The sequence below is a fragment of the Populus trichocarpa genome, chromosome 16, assembly GCF_000002775.5.
Source record: "Populus trichocarpa isolate Nisqually-1 chromosome 16, P.trichocarpa_v4.1, whole genome shotgun sequence".
Lineage (NCBI taxonomy): Eukaryota > Viridiplantae > Streptophyta > Magnoliopsida > Malpighiales > Salicaceae > Populus > Populus trichocarpa.
This window is the reverse complement of record NC_037300.2, coordinates 6,702,698-6,721,031: the sequence shown is the minus strand read 5'-3', so window position 1 is coordinate 6,721,031 and position 18,334 is coordinate 6,702,698. Positions and strand designations below refer to the sequence as shown.

Genomic DNA, 18,334 nt, shown 5'->3' with positions numbered 1-18,334 from the left:
AAATCCAATGAAGCATCAATGATATAAACATGGACATGTAGGCATAAAATGTACATTCGAACTACAACTGTGTCCTCCCGTTATCACATCCTACATGTCTGATTTGCACACCCTTACACAATTTACACCCCACAGGAAATCCTAACAAGAAACGTGGGGTGAAGCTCTCAGATCCTTCCACTCATTCTCTTGTTGGTAGGAAACAGAAACTCAGATAGTAGTTTAAACATTTTCTCCATGTAAACACCTATCTGCAATCCATTATGAGGCAAGATCAATCTAGCATGAAGCAGAACTCCAGGAAACTTAAAGAATGACTTCATTAATACTTACTGATGACCTAAGATTAAATACTTTCATCAAGTTGCAAGAGTATGACACAATATAATGGTATTTGATGATCACTTTATGCAATTATACCTTCGAGAAATTTACTGCTGGGATGTTTCACCATCTTTAGGTTTTCCATTGGTGGTTGTTTGATGTAGTAAGATGGCCGCCTCTGCCATCTGTGCTTCCACCGTTGTTGATGCCCTGGCAGGAGTGGCAGAGCAAGCAGGCTTTGACAACTCATTGTATTCCTCCTGAATGCCAAAATCAACTTTGCTGGCATCATCTTGAGAATGGGAAAGAGAATCACTGACAAGTTCTTTGTGCACGTCGACATGAATATCTAAAGCTCTGATTTGTTTGGTCAAACTATCAACCAGGTCTTTAACAGAAACTTTCTCAATTCCTGCCTCTGCCTTCTCTGCTTCCACCATTGTTGATGCTATAGCAGGATACGGAGAGGAAGTAGGATTTGACAACTCTTTCAATTGCTCACCAATATGAGAATGAACTCTGCTAACATCATCTTGAGAAAAGGAAAGAGAATCACCCACCGCTTCTTTATGCATCTTGATATGAATACCAAAAGCTCCTATTTGTTTGGTCAAACCATCAACTTGGTCTTCAGCAGAAGCTTTATGAAGACCTGCCTCTGCTTTCCCTGTTTCCACCATTGATGATGCAATATCAGGAACAGGAGAGCACGCAGGATTTGACAATTCTTTGCATTCCTCCTGAATACCAGAATCAACTCTGATGACATCGTGTCGAGAAAGGGAAAGAGAATCACCACCCCCTTCTTTGTGCATATCAAGATGAAAATCTACAGCTCCAACTTGTTTGGTCAAGTCACCAACTTGGTCTTCAACAAAATCTCTCTCAATTACTGCCTCTGCTTCCATGATTGTTGATGCCATAGTAGGATTCAAGGAGTTGGTAGGCTTTGATGAGTGTTTGAATTCCTCCTGAATACCAGAATCAACTCTACTGACATCATCTTTAGAAAGGGAAAGAGAATCACCTACAGTTTCTTTGTGCATCTCGATATAAAAATCTACAGCTCCAATTTGTTTGGTCAAACCATCAACTCGATCTTCAATAGAAGCCTTTTCCTTCTCATTGGTGCTGTAAGGATAAGGCAAACTATCCTTGATATAATTTTGGCTACATATCACATCTCCACTTACTTTCTCTAATGAGGTTATATTTTCAATAGAACTCGAGTCAGTTGTGATATAAGGCAATCCATTGCAGAGAGTAACCTCTGTATCTTTTTCAGGAGCATCACCCTTGCACTCTGTTTCCTTTTTATCCTTCAAGAAACAGGCATCCCCATTCCTTTCAGTAAAACCACTATCTGAATTGTTCAGAGACTTATTACATTCTTCCAATCCAACTTTCTTATCCTTCAAATTGCTTTTTCTTTCACCTTGAAAAGACATTCTACTCTGGGCTTTCAGAGATGTGCTAGCATTGCGTTTTTCATTTTTCACAGCACTGGAGACCCTTGGCGCTGCGATAGAGGATTCCTGCAGTAGCAAGGGAGATTTAGATTTCATGCCCGAGGCAGTTACCTGATCCATGATTCTGGTTCCCCGAACTGCTGTTCTAGCAGGCTGAAGCTTTCCAACCTTCGCCTCATTTGATCCTCCACTTGGACTAACAACACTTCCTGCCCCAAATCCAGGCAAGCCACTGGGCAGAGCTTCATGAGATTGCTTATTTCTATTGGGAGTTCGCACAGCTGATCTTACCTGCATAATTGGCAAATTACATGTGTATATTAATTGCCTGAAAAAGAACAAAATGGAAGAAAAATGATCAAGAACATGGAGATTGTTTTGCTAGCTTAAATTTTAAGAAAACTACATTTTGTAAGATAGTTATCCTAGGCATCATAAATAACGTCTTTTTTATCCCCTTTCCCTTGGCAAAACCACTTCCCAACAAGTCTAAACGCTTATGAAAGGAAACTCAGAACTGACCCCATCAAAGAAACCAATTTTGGGTGACGGCAACCGAAGGCCTGAGGGTTTAGCCGAATCTGGATGGAGAACTGAACTGCTTGCTGTAGTAGCTTTCTTTACACATTCACCCGACAATCCTACTTGGGTACCATGCCCAACAGAGTGTTCATCATTGAAATAGTTTTGCGAATCCATAACTTGGGAGGCATCACCGTCTCCAGAAGCATCTTTGCAAGAGCTAATGTCAAAGCTAGATCTTGAACTGTTAGACGTTTTATTAAGTGTAGAAGTTGGTGATAATGATGCTGAAGACCATTCACTGATAGAGCTAGCAGGTGATATGTTGGAAGAGAGTTTGGTCACGGATTTCAAATAAGGAGAGAGATGTGAACTAGTTGACTGGTTTTTGTTTCTTGATGGCAATTTTAACGCGGTTTTGACATTTGAAGTAGAGGAAGAATGATTGCCAGTTCTGGAGTCATCCTTTCTCAAAAAATTCAATGAAGATTTACTGCTACTATCTGATGACAAACGTCCTGAACTATCAACACAGGAAGAAGTTTTTAGCTGAGTCTTCAATGCTGATGAAGATCGCAATGAAGATTTAATAGGCAATGTGGGCCTAGGCACAACATTTCGGGGACCACCCAAAGCAGGTACTTTTGCACCCCTACCTGCACAATGCATTTACATCAGCAGTTGCACATTTTCTGTATTGCAAGGAATAAATCATAAAAAATGAGAGATGAATATACCAGTCAATCTTTTTTCATTTTCTGGACTATCCTTATACTTTTCCACTTTGACACGGTTGGCACCTAAGGAAGCTCTCTTAGTTGCTGGTGTTAAGATGGGACCAACTCTGCTCACTATCTTGGGCGGCCTACATAGAGATTTTGAATCTCCATGTACAGGATTAGACTGTATTGACAAAATAATGTTAGTTAAACTATATCCAAAATCAGGTCCATTTCGTCATATGCTTATTTTTTGCCTCCATAAGTAAACAAACAGCATGCCCAATATTATCTAGACAGTACATCGAGATCAAATGACCAATGACCAATATCTGCTTCCATTTAAACTAGTGTTGTCAAAAGGCACTCAAGCACTCGCTTAAGCGCTACAAGCAAGGCAAGCCCACAACACCTTCATTAACCTCAAGCGATGAATTTCAATGATGCGCTCGCCTGGGAAGTGAGTGTTGGGCATTAAAGCTAATGCCAGCTTGAAATACATCTTTTTCTGTTGGATTTTTCTTTTTTTTAAAATGGTTTATGTTGACATATGGTTTATGTTGACATATTTGTCCATTATTTTAATCTACCACAAGAAATAATTCAGGGGTATTTTTTGTAAAACACAAGGATTATGGTAAAAAAAAATTTTTAAAAATCATTAAAGTGAGAGACAAACACACAAGAAATAACGTGTTAAAAGAGACACCAACCACACTTTCATTTTTCAACCATGATGTTGAACAGAGTTAGAGAAGAACAAGTAATACTTTATTTTTTTTCTTTAATGCTCTATATTTTATTATATGTCATCTTTTTATTTCTTTCTCACTTGACTTCTTTCTTCTTCCCTTTTTTTCTTTCTCTCCTCATGTTATTCCTTCACTCTCTCTTTTCACATGTCCATTTTAATGATGTTATGTGGCCAAAATTTCTAACTTTTTTTTTCTTGTGTTTTTTAAACTTCAGTTGATATCATGTACCTACATTCATAGTCAATACAAAAATTAGTTATTACTTCAGTAAATTGAAATTACATTTAACAATATTTTTACATTTAACTTTCATAGAAAAATAGCAAATGAAGAATTGACAACAAGAGAGAACCTATATGGAAGTACAACTATTTGAAAACAAAACAACAAAAGGTAAGAGTTTTTCGAGCAAAACAACATCAAATTTGGGCATATAAAAATGTCCTCCTAAAGCGAAGGAGGAGTTAAAAGCTTACATGGAAGCAAAGAAGACACAAAAGGCCGTATCATACGGTCGTCCACCTGAATTTGATGAAGTTGAAGCTCTTAGGGATGATGTTGAAGAGGATGATAGAGCACAAGAGATATGTTTGACTTCACTTGGTAAAAGAGTAGGTGAAGGAAGTGGCTGACAAGATAATGGAAAGAAAGCAAAGGGTAAGGGATCATGGATTTGTTTATGATCCCAAAATGAGGACAAGAAGTCAAGTTGAGACAAATAAACATAAATGATGCTTGTAAAAAAGAAACAAGAGCTAGAACAACTCAATAGCTCACTTCTTTTATCAAGCAGGGATTGCATTCAATGTCGCTTGTTTGGAAAGCTCTAAGAAGATGGTTGAAGTTATTGAAAGATATGGGCTAAATTTGAAACCTCCTAGTTATCATAAACTTCAAGTTTCACTACTTAAGAAAGAGATGGATTATACAAATGATTTGTTGAAAGGGAAAAAAAAAGAATGAGCAAAACATGTTTGTTCTATTATGTTAGATGGATGGACGAATAGAAGGAATAGAAGCATAATCAATTTTATTATTAATTGCTCTTTGGGTTTATGTTTATTGAGTCTATTGATGGATCATCTTTTGAAAATCTAGTGAGAAGACATTTGAGTTACTTAGATTTGTGAAGCAAATTAGAGAGAGCAATGTTGTCCATGTAATCACCGACAATGGAAGCAATTATGTGTTAGCCGGTAAGTAGTTATTTATTAATTTGTATGTTGTAATTTAGATTCTTATTTCAATTAATTGATTAAATATGTTATATTTCTAAAATTTTATATTTGGATTTTTGTTATTACAATTAAATAAGTTATTAAAAGCAAAGAGGAAGCATTTGAATTAGACTCCATGCAGCTCATTGTATGAATCTTATGTTAGAAGATATTAGAAAAATTCTTCAAGTCAAGAAAACTTTAGAAAAAGCTATTTTTGTTACTGGTTTTCTTTATAACCACCATGGTGCATTGAATATGACGAGGAAATTTACAAAGAAAAGAAAATTGATGAAGCATGGAGTTACTCGATTTGTAACAGAAGATGAATTGATGTTTGATGGAGAAATAATTTAGGGTGATATGGCAAGGGCAACTAGAGCTAAAGAACCAAGAACAAATACTAGACAACAAACAGTTGAGAAGACGTGTAGGAACATCAAATGCTAGAACTACACATGAAAAGGGATCAAGTTCTAATTCTAAATAAGTGCATTATGGTTTGAGAGATGAGGATTTGAGTTATAATCATAAAATTGAGTATACGGTGGACTCAAGTGAAGGAGAGGAAAGCATGGGTGAAGATGTGATTAATGAATAATGATGATAGAAATTTACGTTTTGTTTTTTAATCTATTTAACTACTTACTACTTTAAAAAGAGTGAAAAATATAACTTTATATGACTATGTTATAGTATTTTGGTAGTGTTCGATATTGTGATAGCAGTTGTTTTCTAAAGTGTTTTTCACATGGAAATTGATCGAAATAATATTTTTTTAAATTTATTTTTGACATTAAAACAATAAAAAAAGACTAATATCAAAGTAAATGCAAGCTATGAACTATGAAGTTTCTGGACAAACAGACCTGCTTTGCAGTCTTCTCTGTTCCTTGCATGACTGCATTTGGTTTGTTGGGAGCAGTTTTGGCTTTTAACTGAAATTTACAATAATAAAGTATTAAGTACAATAGTTCTTATAAATAGCGACAATTAAGTGATTTACAGTTCTAGCTGTTGAAGTTACCTTATTTTGAGAAGCAACATCCGCTTTCTCCAAAGCTGAAAGGAATAGTTCTGTTAGTTGAAGATAAACTAACAAAAAATAGAAGATCATAATGGATTTATTGAAATCTTCCAGCCAAAATCCACAAGTTAACTGGGGAACGTAATAGTCTAATCAACCTGAACTTAGACGAAAGTTTGTCACAGCAAATAAACAAAGGAAACTAGCCTGCAAGATCCAAACATGTGCACACATGCAAGAGGGAAAATGATGGCAGGTTGACATCACACATGGAATACCCAACACAACTGCACCATCGTTTGTGCATGAAAATGAGTCCAGCAATCGTAACTAAAGTTATGAAATGCATGTTTACTTTAGACTATCCTGCAAGACCCAAACCTGTGCACAAATACAAGAGAGTGACAGCTCAAAGTTCTACAGGGTAAATCCAACAAAATCACACCATCTTTTCCGCAATGGAATTAATCCAGCAGGTATAACTAGATGGATGAAATGCATGTTTACTTTTCACCTTGTCCCCTGGGCAAACACGAGCATTATGCCCATCTTAGCTAGGAATCAAGATGACCTACGGATTTTAGATTTTGCGACATCAGAAAAGATTATTTTAGACTGTTAGAGCTGAAAACCAGCTGAATGGTAGTGGCAATGCTGGAAAATGTGATGGAACTTGTCATGACAGTTTGACAGTATTAGAGGAGGTAAATGAATGGAACCCAATTGGCTATGTGGTTGTATCACCAATGGACTTAAGTAATAGCTTACTACACTTAGAACAATCAATGATATTGGTGATAGTGGACTGGACTCATGGCTGCAAAGATGCAGTTTTTTAGTTGGTCTGAGACGAAGTGTACAAATAAACTCATATACTTACATGGGATACTTGCATTTTCTGTTTCCGGAGAAACCACTTTACTAGTTGAATTTGCCACATCAGATCCTTTAGTGGATCGCTGGATTGAAGCTCTTATATCTCCAAACAAGTCAGCCTCAAGATTCTCCAACGTCAAATTATCACTCGCTAATGTGGATATTGAATCAGTAGATTTATGAATATCCTCTTCAATTCCAGGTAACATATGTTTCCCACTTCCAATCATCGTAGACAACTCCTCCGGTTCTAAAACACCTGCTTGCACCAAAAAGGCATACGATCACACCATACCGGACAATGATAAGACGGAAGTACAGGAAATGAAAGCAAACCTGCGCTTGTGAAGAAAGCACTGTCCCAAGCTATACTTTTGCGCAAGTTATACTTGTTCTTCTTTTTCACCCTTTCTGCTTCCACTGATTCAACTGGCTCAGCTCCTACTTCTCCCCCGTCGAATTGCGTGAAGTTGGCATCTGTAAAACCCAAATTACTCTTGGCCTCTGTCTTAGCAGCATCTGCATTTTTAGTGCTAACAGATTATTTATGCCACACATAATCAAACAAATTTGTTCACAATCTGCAATCTTTTGGGCACTTTAAAGCTTATATCAATCACCGCTAATGCTCAATTTCTGAAACTATTTTCTTGGATTAAAGAAAATACTGAGATTAAGCAAGTAGGAAAAATAAAAAGGGGTAATTAAAGTTCCCAATTTAAAAAAAAATAAAATAAGCAACAAGATCACCCACCTACATGTCGCAACAAACAAATAAATCACTAGTTATATTTTTAAGCTCATTTTGCAGAACTAAAAACAACTTAATCAATGTTTTTTTTTAAAAAAAAAAGAAATAATTACATGAGTGTTAAAAAGAGGACCTGAAAATCGGACATGAAAGCCGTGAGAAGGGGAGCTGTAGAGGCAATCGTCTTCGAAGGAGACATCAATGAGGCTCAACCTTCTATCTTCGAAACAGAAATTTTGCTCTGATTCATTCATTGCGAAGAGGATCTATAATCTATGTCGAAAATAAAAAATCGAGGCCTTAAAAGCTATTTATTTATTGATTTTGAATTTAGGGCTTGGAGTGTCAGAGAGTTTAGAGCCAGGTCGAAAAGAAGGCCGTTGCCGATAGTCTAAAGAGAGGGAGATAAAATTTTGAATTTTTGGAGAAGTGGTGGTTTAAAAAAATAATTAAAAGAGAAAAAACACGGTAGGATGGGATGTAGGTGTCTGTCTGGTGTATGTTCCGCTTTGACGGAGATCAAAGTTTCCTGTCATCTAGGCAACTGACAGGGCCGATTTAAGAGATCCAGTGCTTAGCTATGCGCAAACCACTACCGTTTGATCACGTCAGGGAAAGGCCCACAGCTATAATGAATGGCTGTGATCAAATTATTGCCAGACGAAAGAAATTCAGGAGTGTCATTTTCTTAAATAATAAACAATGTAGGGTAAAAAATTTGATTTTTAACTTTCGTTTCTAAGAAGGTTACCGGTCATTGGATTTGGAGGTGATTATTTTCGGTTTGGTTTGGTTTTTATCAAAAAAAGTAATTAAACTAAAATTTTTAAAAAAAAACCGAAACTGATTCAAACCGACCGGGTTCAGTTCGGTTCAGTTCAGTTTTTTAGGAAAAAAATCAGTTCAAACCGGTTTGGCTCAGTTTTTTCAGTTTGGCTCGGTTTTCGCTCGGTTTTTTCCGGTTCGGCTTGGTTTTGGCTCGGTTTTTTCGGTTTGGCTCGGTTTTTTTCTGGTTTTTTTCGGTTTGGATTCGGTTCAGTTTTCTCGGTTTTAAGTTTATGAAACCTAAACCGAACCGATCGTTTTTTTTTTTTAAATTTTAATTGGTTTAATTGGTTTTTTTTCATGGTTTGATTTTTTCAGTTTTTTTTTCTAGTTTTTTTATTTTTTGATTTTTTAATTCATCCCTAATTAATCATGATTTCGAAGAGAGATAAAGTGACCAAGCGGCATTAAAAATTATTATTTTTATTGCTTACAAATTTGGACGGACACAAAACGCTAAAAGGATAGGCGTCTTTCATTTGCATGTCTTTTATTTGGAGGTGTAAATTTTTTTTATATAAACTAGTATATTTGAGAATAACATTGGAAAATAGCATAGTTTAGGAAGTTATGTCATTGAAAATAGCTCAACTTAATAGGTTGTGTTTTTCTTAGTAGTGCAATCTATATACCTAACTAGAAATATTATATTTACCTGCATTGTATAATTCTAATAACATAATTTGTCGAAGAATCAATCCAACCTAAAAGATTAAGCTGTTATGTGAGGTCTCAATATATAATTTATATTATTCTCTAACATGCCTCCTCAAGTAAAAGCTTATTGGGTTTGAAACTTGCACTGATTTACACTACCTTGTGCTTAATTTTTATCAAATAAATAGGGGTGATGAGATTCGAACTCGTAACTACTTAGTCATTAAGACTCTTATATCATGTTAAAGAATCAATTTAACCTAAAAGTTTAAGATGTGAGGTCTCAAGATATAATTTATATTATTATATAACACAATCATTTCAATTAATTCATTTGTGGTACTCAGGGGTGTTTGTGTTTGATATTGAATTTCAACATGTTGTTCATCAAAATTTAAAAAACAAATTGCTTCAAATTAATCTTTTTAGTATTTTTAGATTGTTTTGATGTGTTGATGTCAAAATTAAATTTTAAAAAAATATTATTTTAATGTATTCCCGAAAAAAAAACTTTGAAAAGCAATTACTAACACACTTTCAAACACCAATTCAATGTAGTGCAACCAACACAATTCAAATTCCAATATATATAGCTCTATTTTAAACTTTTTCACATTTGATACCTAGTTTCATACACAAAACAATCATAATTCAATCAATGATATTTCAGTGCATAAAGCTTGTAATGCCTATATGGGCGCTTTAAAATTTAGTTTCTTAACGCTATGATAAATTTAAGTGAATGAAAAGTTTTCTATCTTAAGTAGGGAAATTTAAATGGTGGAATACAAGGGTAGTTATCTACATGCAGAACTCAAAATGTGTTATATGATAATTATTTTTCTTTAATAAGCGAATGACATCTAATCATGTCTAATTATATACAACTATATATAATTAAAATTAAAATTAAAAGCCATCAACCTCTCATTATGCACTAATACACATTTCATTATGGAAATTCAACAATTAAATGATCATTTTCCCTTCATAAACAAAATCATTTAACTTGTTATTAGGGGCAAAATGGTATTTCTCATGGAGTGCATTTGTCATTATCATATTAATTGGGGATAAAGTGGTCCTTTTACATCTTGGATGTGTTGTTCTAGGATTAAGGCAACTATAACACCTAAGAGGAAGGGTGGATTAGATGTATCACTAATATTAATAAATAATACAAATTAATTTAAATAAACACAATAACTAACAATATAATTAAATTGTTTAAGTAAAGAGATAACTTGGAGAATGTGCAAAATTGTTTTAAACATGGGTCGACAAATCTACATTTATATCTCAAATATCAAACCGTACTTGAGTATTGTATTCTTTAACTTTTCAAAGCTTTAGAGTACAATAACCACTTAATGAATCCACACCAAGATTTTTGCACCACTTTAAAATATTTCCTCTACAAGATTTTTCTTTCACTTGAAGATATGCTCCCTTCAAGATTTTTCCCTTAGTGAAAATAACTCACCAAAACCAAGAGTTTTTCCCTAACTCTCAAAGGTTTAAAAGAGTGATTTTTGTTATCACAGTTTACTCTCTTAATAGAGTGAATAATACAACTAAAAGTTCTAGTATCTCAATATCTTATAAGATAGCACTTACAAGATTAGAGAGTGTTTAAGTGTAGTGAGAATGTATACTTTTGTGCTAGATTATGAAGGTTTTATTGCCCAAATTTGAGTATAATCAAGGATTAATATTTTTGTATTGTTTTTATAGTGAGAATCTCCCACTAGTTTTTGCTTATATATATATATATATGAAAAACTAGTTGTTTATAACCGTTACAGCTTCACTAATGGCTGAAACGATCGACCAATTAAGATTGATCAAGCTAATTAGTTGATCGGTTCCTACAGAATTCTCAAGTGTTCATCACTGATGAATAAGTGGTTGACCGATTCATTTGGTCTTACTAAGCGGTCCACCGATTCATTAAGAATTCTAATTTTGACATATTAACCTATGTGAATTTTAGAACCATATATCTTAGATTATAGTAGATTATTTATCAATTCTTTAAATGCAAGTAGAGTGAAGTGTGTGTATTCATTTTAATTGTGCTATCAAGTAGGATATAAAGATTTACATTGAGCACTTAAAAAGAATACTTAATCTAAGTCTTTATTTTTCTTCCTTCTTGGACTTCTTGATGGATTTCTTCACAAAATCAATTATTTGTTGATATGTTCTTTGAATAAACATGTTTAAAACTTATTCTTAACAAAGCATATTATTGGTCCATTTTTTATTTTATTGTTATCATCAAAATATATAAAAACATGAATATTTGACTTGAAGGTAAAAAAATATCCCTATTGTTTATGATGACAGGAAATAGATAACTTATGAGAATATGTCTCCCCCTATTTTTTGCAATGTAATATGTGGGAAACTTTATTAATTTAACACAATCTAAGTAATTTAAAAAATAACATGTTCAATAATAACTTATGCATTAAAAAAATTATATTTCTCCCCTTAAATGTATGCATATGTTATCAACATATTTCTCCTTTTTTTGCAATGAAATACATATCAATGGAATATATAATAATATTATATTCCGAATACATATCTAATACATATATCTTTTTTATCCCTCTTCGTTATCAACAAAAACACATATATCATTAAATAAACAAAGTATATTATGAAAATTATAAATAATAATAAAATCATTGTATAATCTCTAAGATAATACATTATTAATTACAAATATAAAAATAAAAAAAATGAATCATAAAAACACAATGTATATGCTATAGTACATTATATAGGGTAGTGGACAGCGAGAAATCAGATTAGCTATCACCGTCTTGATATCCATCAAATCACCAACAATGTGTGATTGTGTCTCTCTAATGTGATGTACATTCGTCTCTAGCCATGCCTATTCTAGTCAACCAGGCACTAGTTGAAGCCTCTTTGAACAAGAAAACAAGTGATGGGGTCTCAAACATGGCTTCAAATTCATTGTCACTACCAATAATTTGGTATTCTTCCTCATCATGTTCTTCCTAAACTTATGCACTCATTTGGTCCTTACAAACCCAAGCACCATGTATATTTAACATATATTTCATCTTGATGAGGGTCTTATTATCTATCTTTATTAATTTTGGATACGGTGTCCTATCTGTACCCGTTAGCAATATCTCAAAATGGTAAAAAATGAAATTTAATGCTTGACCATAAGGTAGAGGCTTTTGTTTTTTTTTAATCATGTGTCATGGTCATGTTTTTCACCATAATATATGATAGGTTTGTCATAACTCAATTCTGGGTTATTCCCAAAAATTCACTTTCTTCCAAAATAAAAACCAAAAAAATAAAAATAAAGACTAGCAACATGGAGAAAGCAGGCCAGAAAGAATTTCAAAAATACATAAAAAAACAAACTATATTTTTTTAGGAAATTCAAAGCCTAATTGTATCCCATTATGTCCAAAAATAGAGAAAAAAAATGCAAATTCAAGGTCAAATTAAATGATTATTGGATGAATTTGCATAAAATTTAAGCCCAATGACATAATTAAATTTTTAATAGGCCAATTTGATTTAATCATGGGCCAAATTAAATTTTAATTATGTTTAAGAATTAATTTGGGTCCAATTGAAGGATTTAATTAAGTGTAAAGACTTAATTATACTTTAAATGGGTCAAATTAATTTTATTAGGGGCTTAACTGGTAAAACATTAAGTTTGAGAGCCCAATTTGGGCTTAATTGAGAATATTGAAATTTTAAGAGATCAAATTTAATTTTTACCAAGTTAATTGATTGAAATCAGGAGCTTAATCACAAGAAAATTAAAACTTTTAGGTCAATTACGGGTTAAATTGAAAGATTTCACAGCCAAGGATCATTTTGCAGAAGACGACCAACTATGGGGGCTTAATTGATTGAAACCAGGGTGAAATTGAAGAAATTAAAAGTTTAATGGTCAATTAGAGGTTAAGTTGCATAAATTTGAGACCAGAGATCAAAGTGCAAAAGACGTGTAAATTAGGGGCTAATATTGAAATTTAGCAAGGGCTTAATTACATTAAATAAAAAGTTTAGGGTCAATTAGGGGTGCAATTGAATAACATTGAAAGTTGAAGGACTAAATTGAAGTTGGACAAAAATCCCTAATTTAACCCTAGACGACACCGTTTTGTATTTTTTTTTAAAGAACCAGATGACACGTCATCTGGTTACTGTTCATTGTCTTCCCTGATTTTGCTGAAAAAGCTATCTGGGTGACTATTTTTTCAAGTGCATTTAATGCTTCATTTCTCCACCAAATTTAACCAAACTTACACGCAAATGATCCCCTAACATTTCTCTATAATTCCATGTGGTCCGTTCTGGCTTAATGACAACACAACGGCCCCGCTGCCGGCCTAAAGTGGTCATCTCATGCAACCTTGAACTGTTAGATTTGACAGTTCATGTTGCCTACTTTGAACCAACGGTTGGAATCCTTTCTAACCGAATCAAGGGTTGAAATGTTTTCCCTGTGTAGACAATATTACCCTCTTTCATCCCCTATAAATAAGGGTGGATTTCATGCCTGAGCATGAAGAAAATTAGGTCAAAAAATCGTTGAAAATCAGCTTCATCCCCTGGTTTTTACTACCACAATGAATTTTCTCCTATTTCTCTCTCCACCATGGCCTTCGGCCACCACCACTCTCACCACCATCTCCACCATAAATAGACACCTGACCACCTTATGTGGTGGTTGCACCACCTTTTTTTCTCATGTGCAAATTCTTTTTCTTCCACCTCCTCTAGTAACCCACCACCGGTTTAACCACCGTTCTCTCCATTAGTGGTCGAATACCAGGCCTGCCAGCCACGGCCACCACGCTAGGTTGCTTTTCACCTACACCCTTCTCTCTTCTTCTTCTTCTCCCCATGTCCATTGTCATTGAACAGTGGACATGAATTATAATTCACGTTTTGTTCATGCATTGATTTGGTTTGGACCCGTTTCTGGCCCAGCCTAGCCTAAATGGTTGGGCCGGGTTCGGCCCATGTAAAAAAAAGATTTATTGGGCCAAGATCGGCCCAACCCAACCCTTTCTTGGGCTGGGCTCGACCTAGTTAGTTGGGCCGACCCAGTCCATATTTTATAATAATATATTATATAATATTTAATAATATATATTAAAAAAATACAAAATTCCAAAACAATCCTTTCAAAAATTGTGATTTATGTTTTCCTACCAATTTTGTATAATATCGAACTATATATTTACATTGTAAGATACAAACCCGATATTAATTAAAGAAAGAGGATGGGCTAGTTGTTTTAATTGGTGTGAAATTTTAGGTAAATGTGTAATTCAAGGAAACATACATGGAGAAATGTGTTATTTAAAAAATTGTTTTTTTAAATGAAAATTGTGTAGTAAAGAACTAATCCGCATTTCCTCCTTATGTGCATGTCTTGGCTAAGATAGAAGAAAATGAAATTATGGATGAGTTAAATGCTTATGAGAATTATATTTAATCATAAAGTGCAATGAAACTATGGATGAAAAATGAATATGCATAAAACTTGAACTTGGAAGGAAGTTCTAATAATGAATAGATATAGTATAATATTTAAAATTCAGGAGAGATACAACCAAAAGGCAATGCATCTAAAGCTTGAACATCAAGTAGGTACTTGACACATTGACACTTTTATTTAACAACTTATTTAGTCAAGTAACTATTAATTCATTAAATGTGGTATGTTGATATTTTCTTTATCGTAATATGTGTGGAATTATTTATGGTTAGTATCCGATAATGGACAAGAAAAACTAGTTACCTGATAATAGGACTAATGTTCGATAATAATCGACAAAACTAGTTATCCGATAATGGATAATGGAACTAGTCACTTAGTAATGAGGCTAGTGCTCGATAATGGGTAGTGAAATTAGTCCAGGATAAAATGGTTTCGTCTAGGATGATTGGACTCTTTGAAAGAATTGATTGTAAAGATTGGCTTTTTATGTTGTCAGTAACTTAGTATTAATATTTCTAAAGGAAACTTTGTGGGAACTTTGGTAGATTTTTTTTTTTAAAAAAATCCCTGGCTTTTTACTCAAATTAAAATATTAATCACATTGAAATTTTAAATATTAAATGAGGTCATTACAATGGATTTCTAAAGAATCTACTAACTATCTCTCACATTGTAATGTCCTGTACTTTTTTTTGTATAATTTTCATATTTGTAATTATCTTATATGTGAAGTTTAGGGTAATGTTTTTTTTTTTTACAATACCATAAGGCAATCTCAATCTTACAATCCATCAATTAATTCATAATTACAATGATATACTATTAGACTTTAATTTAATTACAAAACATTATCAGACTTTATAAGTGCATTTCCAATAATAAAAGCTAAGTACATCGATATCACTTTATTAGGAACCTTCAATGGATGATACTTGGAAACATATAGATTTTCAAAAATTCTATATATATATACACAATATCACAAAAATTCTAACAAACACAAATATATATATATATATATATATATATATATATATATATATATATATATATATATATATTTTCAATGTAATATGTTTTCTCCAACAATTGATGAACTCTCTCCCTTTCTTCTTTATATGAATGAAATTGCCGATGTCATACTCACAATAATACCTCCATTAACAACATATTTCTTTACTCATCTTGTTACATTCACCACTTGCATTTCTAAATAAATCAAATTCATGACAATGTCATATCCAATTCTTATTCATGATTTAACTTAATCACTTCTACAAAATCATCGCAATCATATATAGTTCATAGTCCAAATCAACCTAGGATTGACTCATAAGTCAAACGTAGTTTAATTATGGGTTCATTAATTTATTTAACATCTTTAAGATTCATGGATATTACTTTGGCTCACCACTTATGTTTATTCATTTCGATTAGCTCATCACTATCAATTTCAACTCTAACATCTACTATACCCATTATGGTTCATCGATATATTGTTTTTCAAGCTCAATATGCTATCAGTTCGTTTTTTTCTCCATATGCTTTATGTTCATTTGTGTGTGTGTGCGCGCGCGTCATTATTGTCAATCTAATATTATCATATTATATTATATAATTACAGTCCATTCAAAGAGTTATCATATGAGTGTGCTTGTCGTCTTTTTGCTCCATTCCTTTAATGAACTAAAGTTGTTTTTATGCATTTAGCAAAGTTAGGTGATGTATTTCCCATTGAGAAAATTGAAGAGTGTGGAGCTATTCTTTTATAGCTAGAACATCATTGATAAACACAAAATTGATGAGAGATTTGTAGTTCTGGAGGAGCTGAAGTTTCTATGGTTAGGAGATTAGTTACTCCATCGTCTTTTAGAGTTTCCAAATTGTCATTAATGGAACAAATTTTTGGTGATGAATATTAAACGAGAATGAACTAACTTTTATTTAATTTTCTATATACTGCATTATTGATGAAGTCTTGAAAACTTTGGTAAAAAAATGGCTTTCCATGATTGCATTCTGAGTTGTGGTGATGGGGCTTGATATGAGCTTTTCTCTTTGAGCTCAATGTTTCTGACAACATGATTCAACACAAGTTCCATGTCAGGAACACGAGACTCTTTATTGCTTAAGTTAAAAATTAGAGAAGAAAATAATGTACATAAAAAAAACACGAGCAGAAGAGAAAAGCTCAAGTAAGGAGAAGTCGTTCGAGTAAGGAGATGACCATATTCTAACAATTTGAGCCAAACCCAAATGACCAGAAGTTTTATTTTTTGTGAATATATACTCAAATGTTGTCCTGAGCAAGATGATCAAAATCATATATATCACTTCCTTGTAACTTAATCATACCTACATCAACATTAGATCCTACTTAATTTAATCATAATTATTGCGTTCTAATGCAAACAGAAACACAATGAAGACAACAACATGCAACGAAGTAACTGGTCGAAATAGGATTATTACAAATAGAACCCTAAGTCGTAACTTTATTTATGATTTAAAGTCTAATAAGTTTTGCTTTTCTAGGAGGTTTAAAGTGTGTTTGGTATTGCGGTAGCTGTTGTGGTTGTGGTTTGAAAAAAGTTGTTTTATAAAAAGTACTTTTAGTTGAGGTTGGTTTGAAAAAATAGGTGTTTGGTTAAAACTGTGGTTGAAATTGAGGTTGAAGAAAAAGTAGTTTAATGTGTTTGGTTAAAAATGCTTTTAAAATTGAGGTTATAAAATAATTTTAAAAAATATATATTAATATTGATAATTTTTAATTTAAATATTATGAATTTAACTATTGCTATTACATCATGAAATAAATCATACTTAATATAAAATATTTTTTATTATTCCATGAAAGCATCTACAATTCCATTATGTACGAAATACATCTGATAAGAATTACAGTTTCCATAATTATTTTAGCGTATAATAAAATTAGATAAAATATTATCAGGTATAAAATTCAGTCTAAACTAATTTAAAAAAAATATTAAAAAAATTATCACACACTAAAAAAAAAACAATAAAAAAAAAAAAAAAATTCAGTGCAAGTGAACAGTGCAAGAAATTGCACTGTTCACTATTTTTAAGTGAACAGTGCAATTTCTTGCACTGTTCACATGAACAGTGTACCGATGTACACTGTTCATGTTAATTGCACTGTTCAATGAACAGTGCAATTAACATGAACAGTGCAAGAAAAGCAGGAAAAAATTGCTTGCCAAAACCGCAGGTGAAATGCCAAATTTTCGTGGGTCCCATGGCCTAAACACAGTTGCTGAAAATAACCAAACATCATGCTATTGCGTTTGATAAAAAAAGCAGAAGCTAACGCAGAGCCAAACACTATCTTATACGTTTTATAATACATTTGAAATAGACCTTAACAAGAAAGGAAAATCATAATCGCTAGGAAAAAAAGAAAAACTAATAGAAAATCCAAAAACAACAAAAAATCAAAGAAAAATAACAGAACTTACCTAATTTGGAGTCTTGGCTAATTACAGCGAGTCAAGCCTCTCATGAAATTTAGCTTTGGGAATCTTTTGAAATTTTTTTAAGCCTAATCTAACACAGTTGAAAAAAAAATTATAGTTTTTTAATGCTTCTTTGCTGTCTTCCTCTGGAGCTTAGCATTGTCCCATCTACTAGGCTATTTGTATGATCAA

The 18,334-nt window shown here is 32.9% G+C and overlaps 1 protein-coding gene across 2 annotated transcripts; it reads right to left on the bottom strand.

Moving 5' to 3' along the window:
• Nucleotides 1-8,185, bottom strand: LOC7465299 (uncharacterized). Of its 2 annotated transcripts, XM_024587320.2 has the most exons (9): nucleotides 7,794-8,185; nucleotides 7,246-7,428; nucleotides 6,914-7,168; nucleotides 6,034-6,068; nucleotides 5,876-5,944; nucleotides 3,053-3,218; nucleotides 2,316-2,971; nucleotides 421-2,084; nucleotides 1-251 (listed from the first exon to the last, which is right to left on the bottom strand). In XM_024587320.2, the coding sequence occupies exons 1-8, from the start codon at nucleotides 7,912-7,914 to the stop codon at nucleotides 432-434; spliced, it is 3,138 nt and encodes a 1,045-aa protein (XP_024443088.1). In that variant the 5' UTR covers nucleotides 7,915-8,185; the 3' UTR covers nucleotides 1-251; nucleotides 421-431. The 2 variants fall into 2 exon arrangements, with proteins under 2 accessions (XP_024443088.1, XP_024443087.1); XM_024587319.2 differs by having other exon boundaries at nucleotides 1-2,084.
• Nucleotides 8,186-18,334: the final 10,149 nt, after the last annotated feature.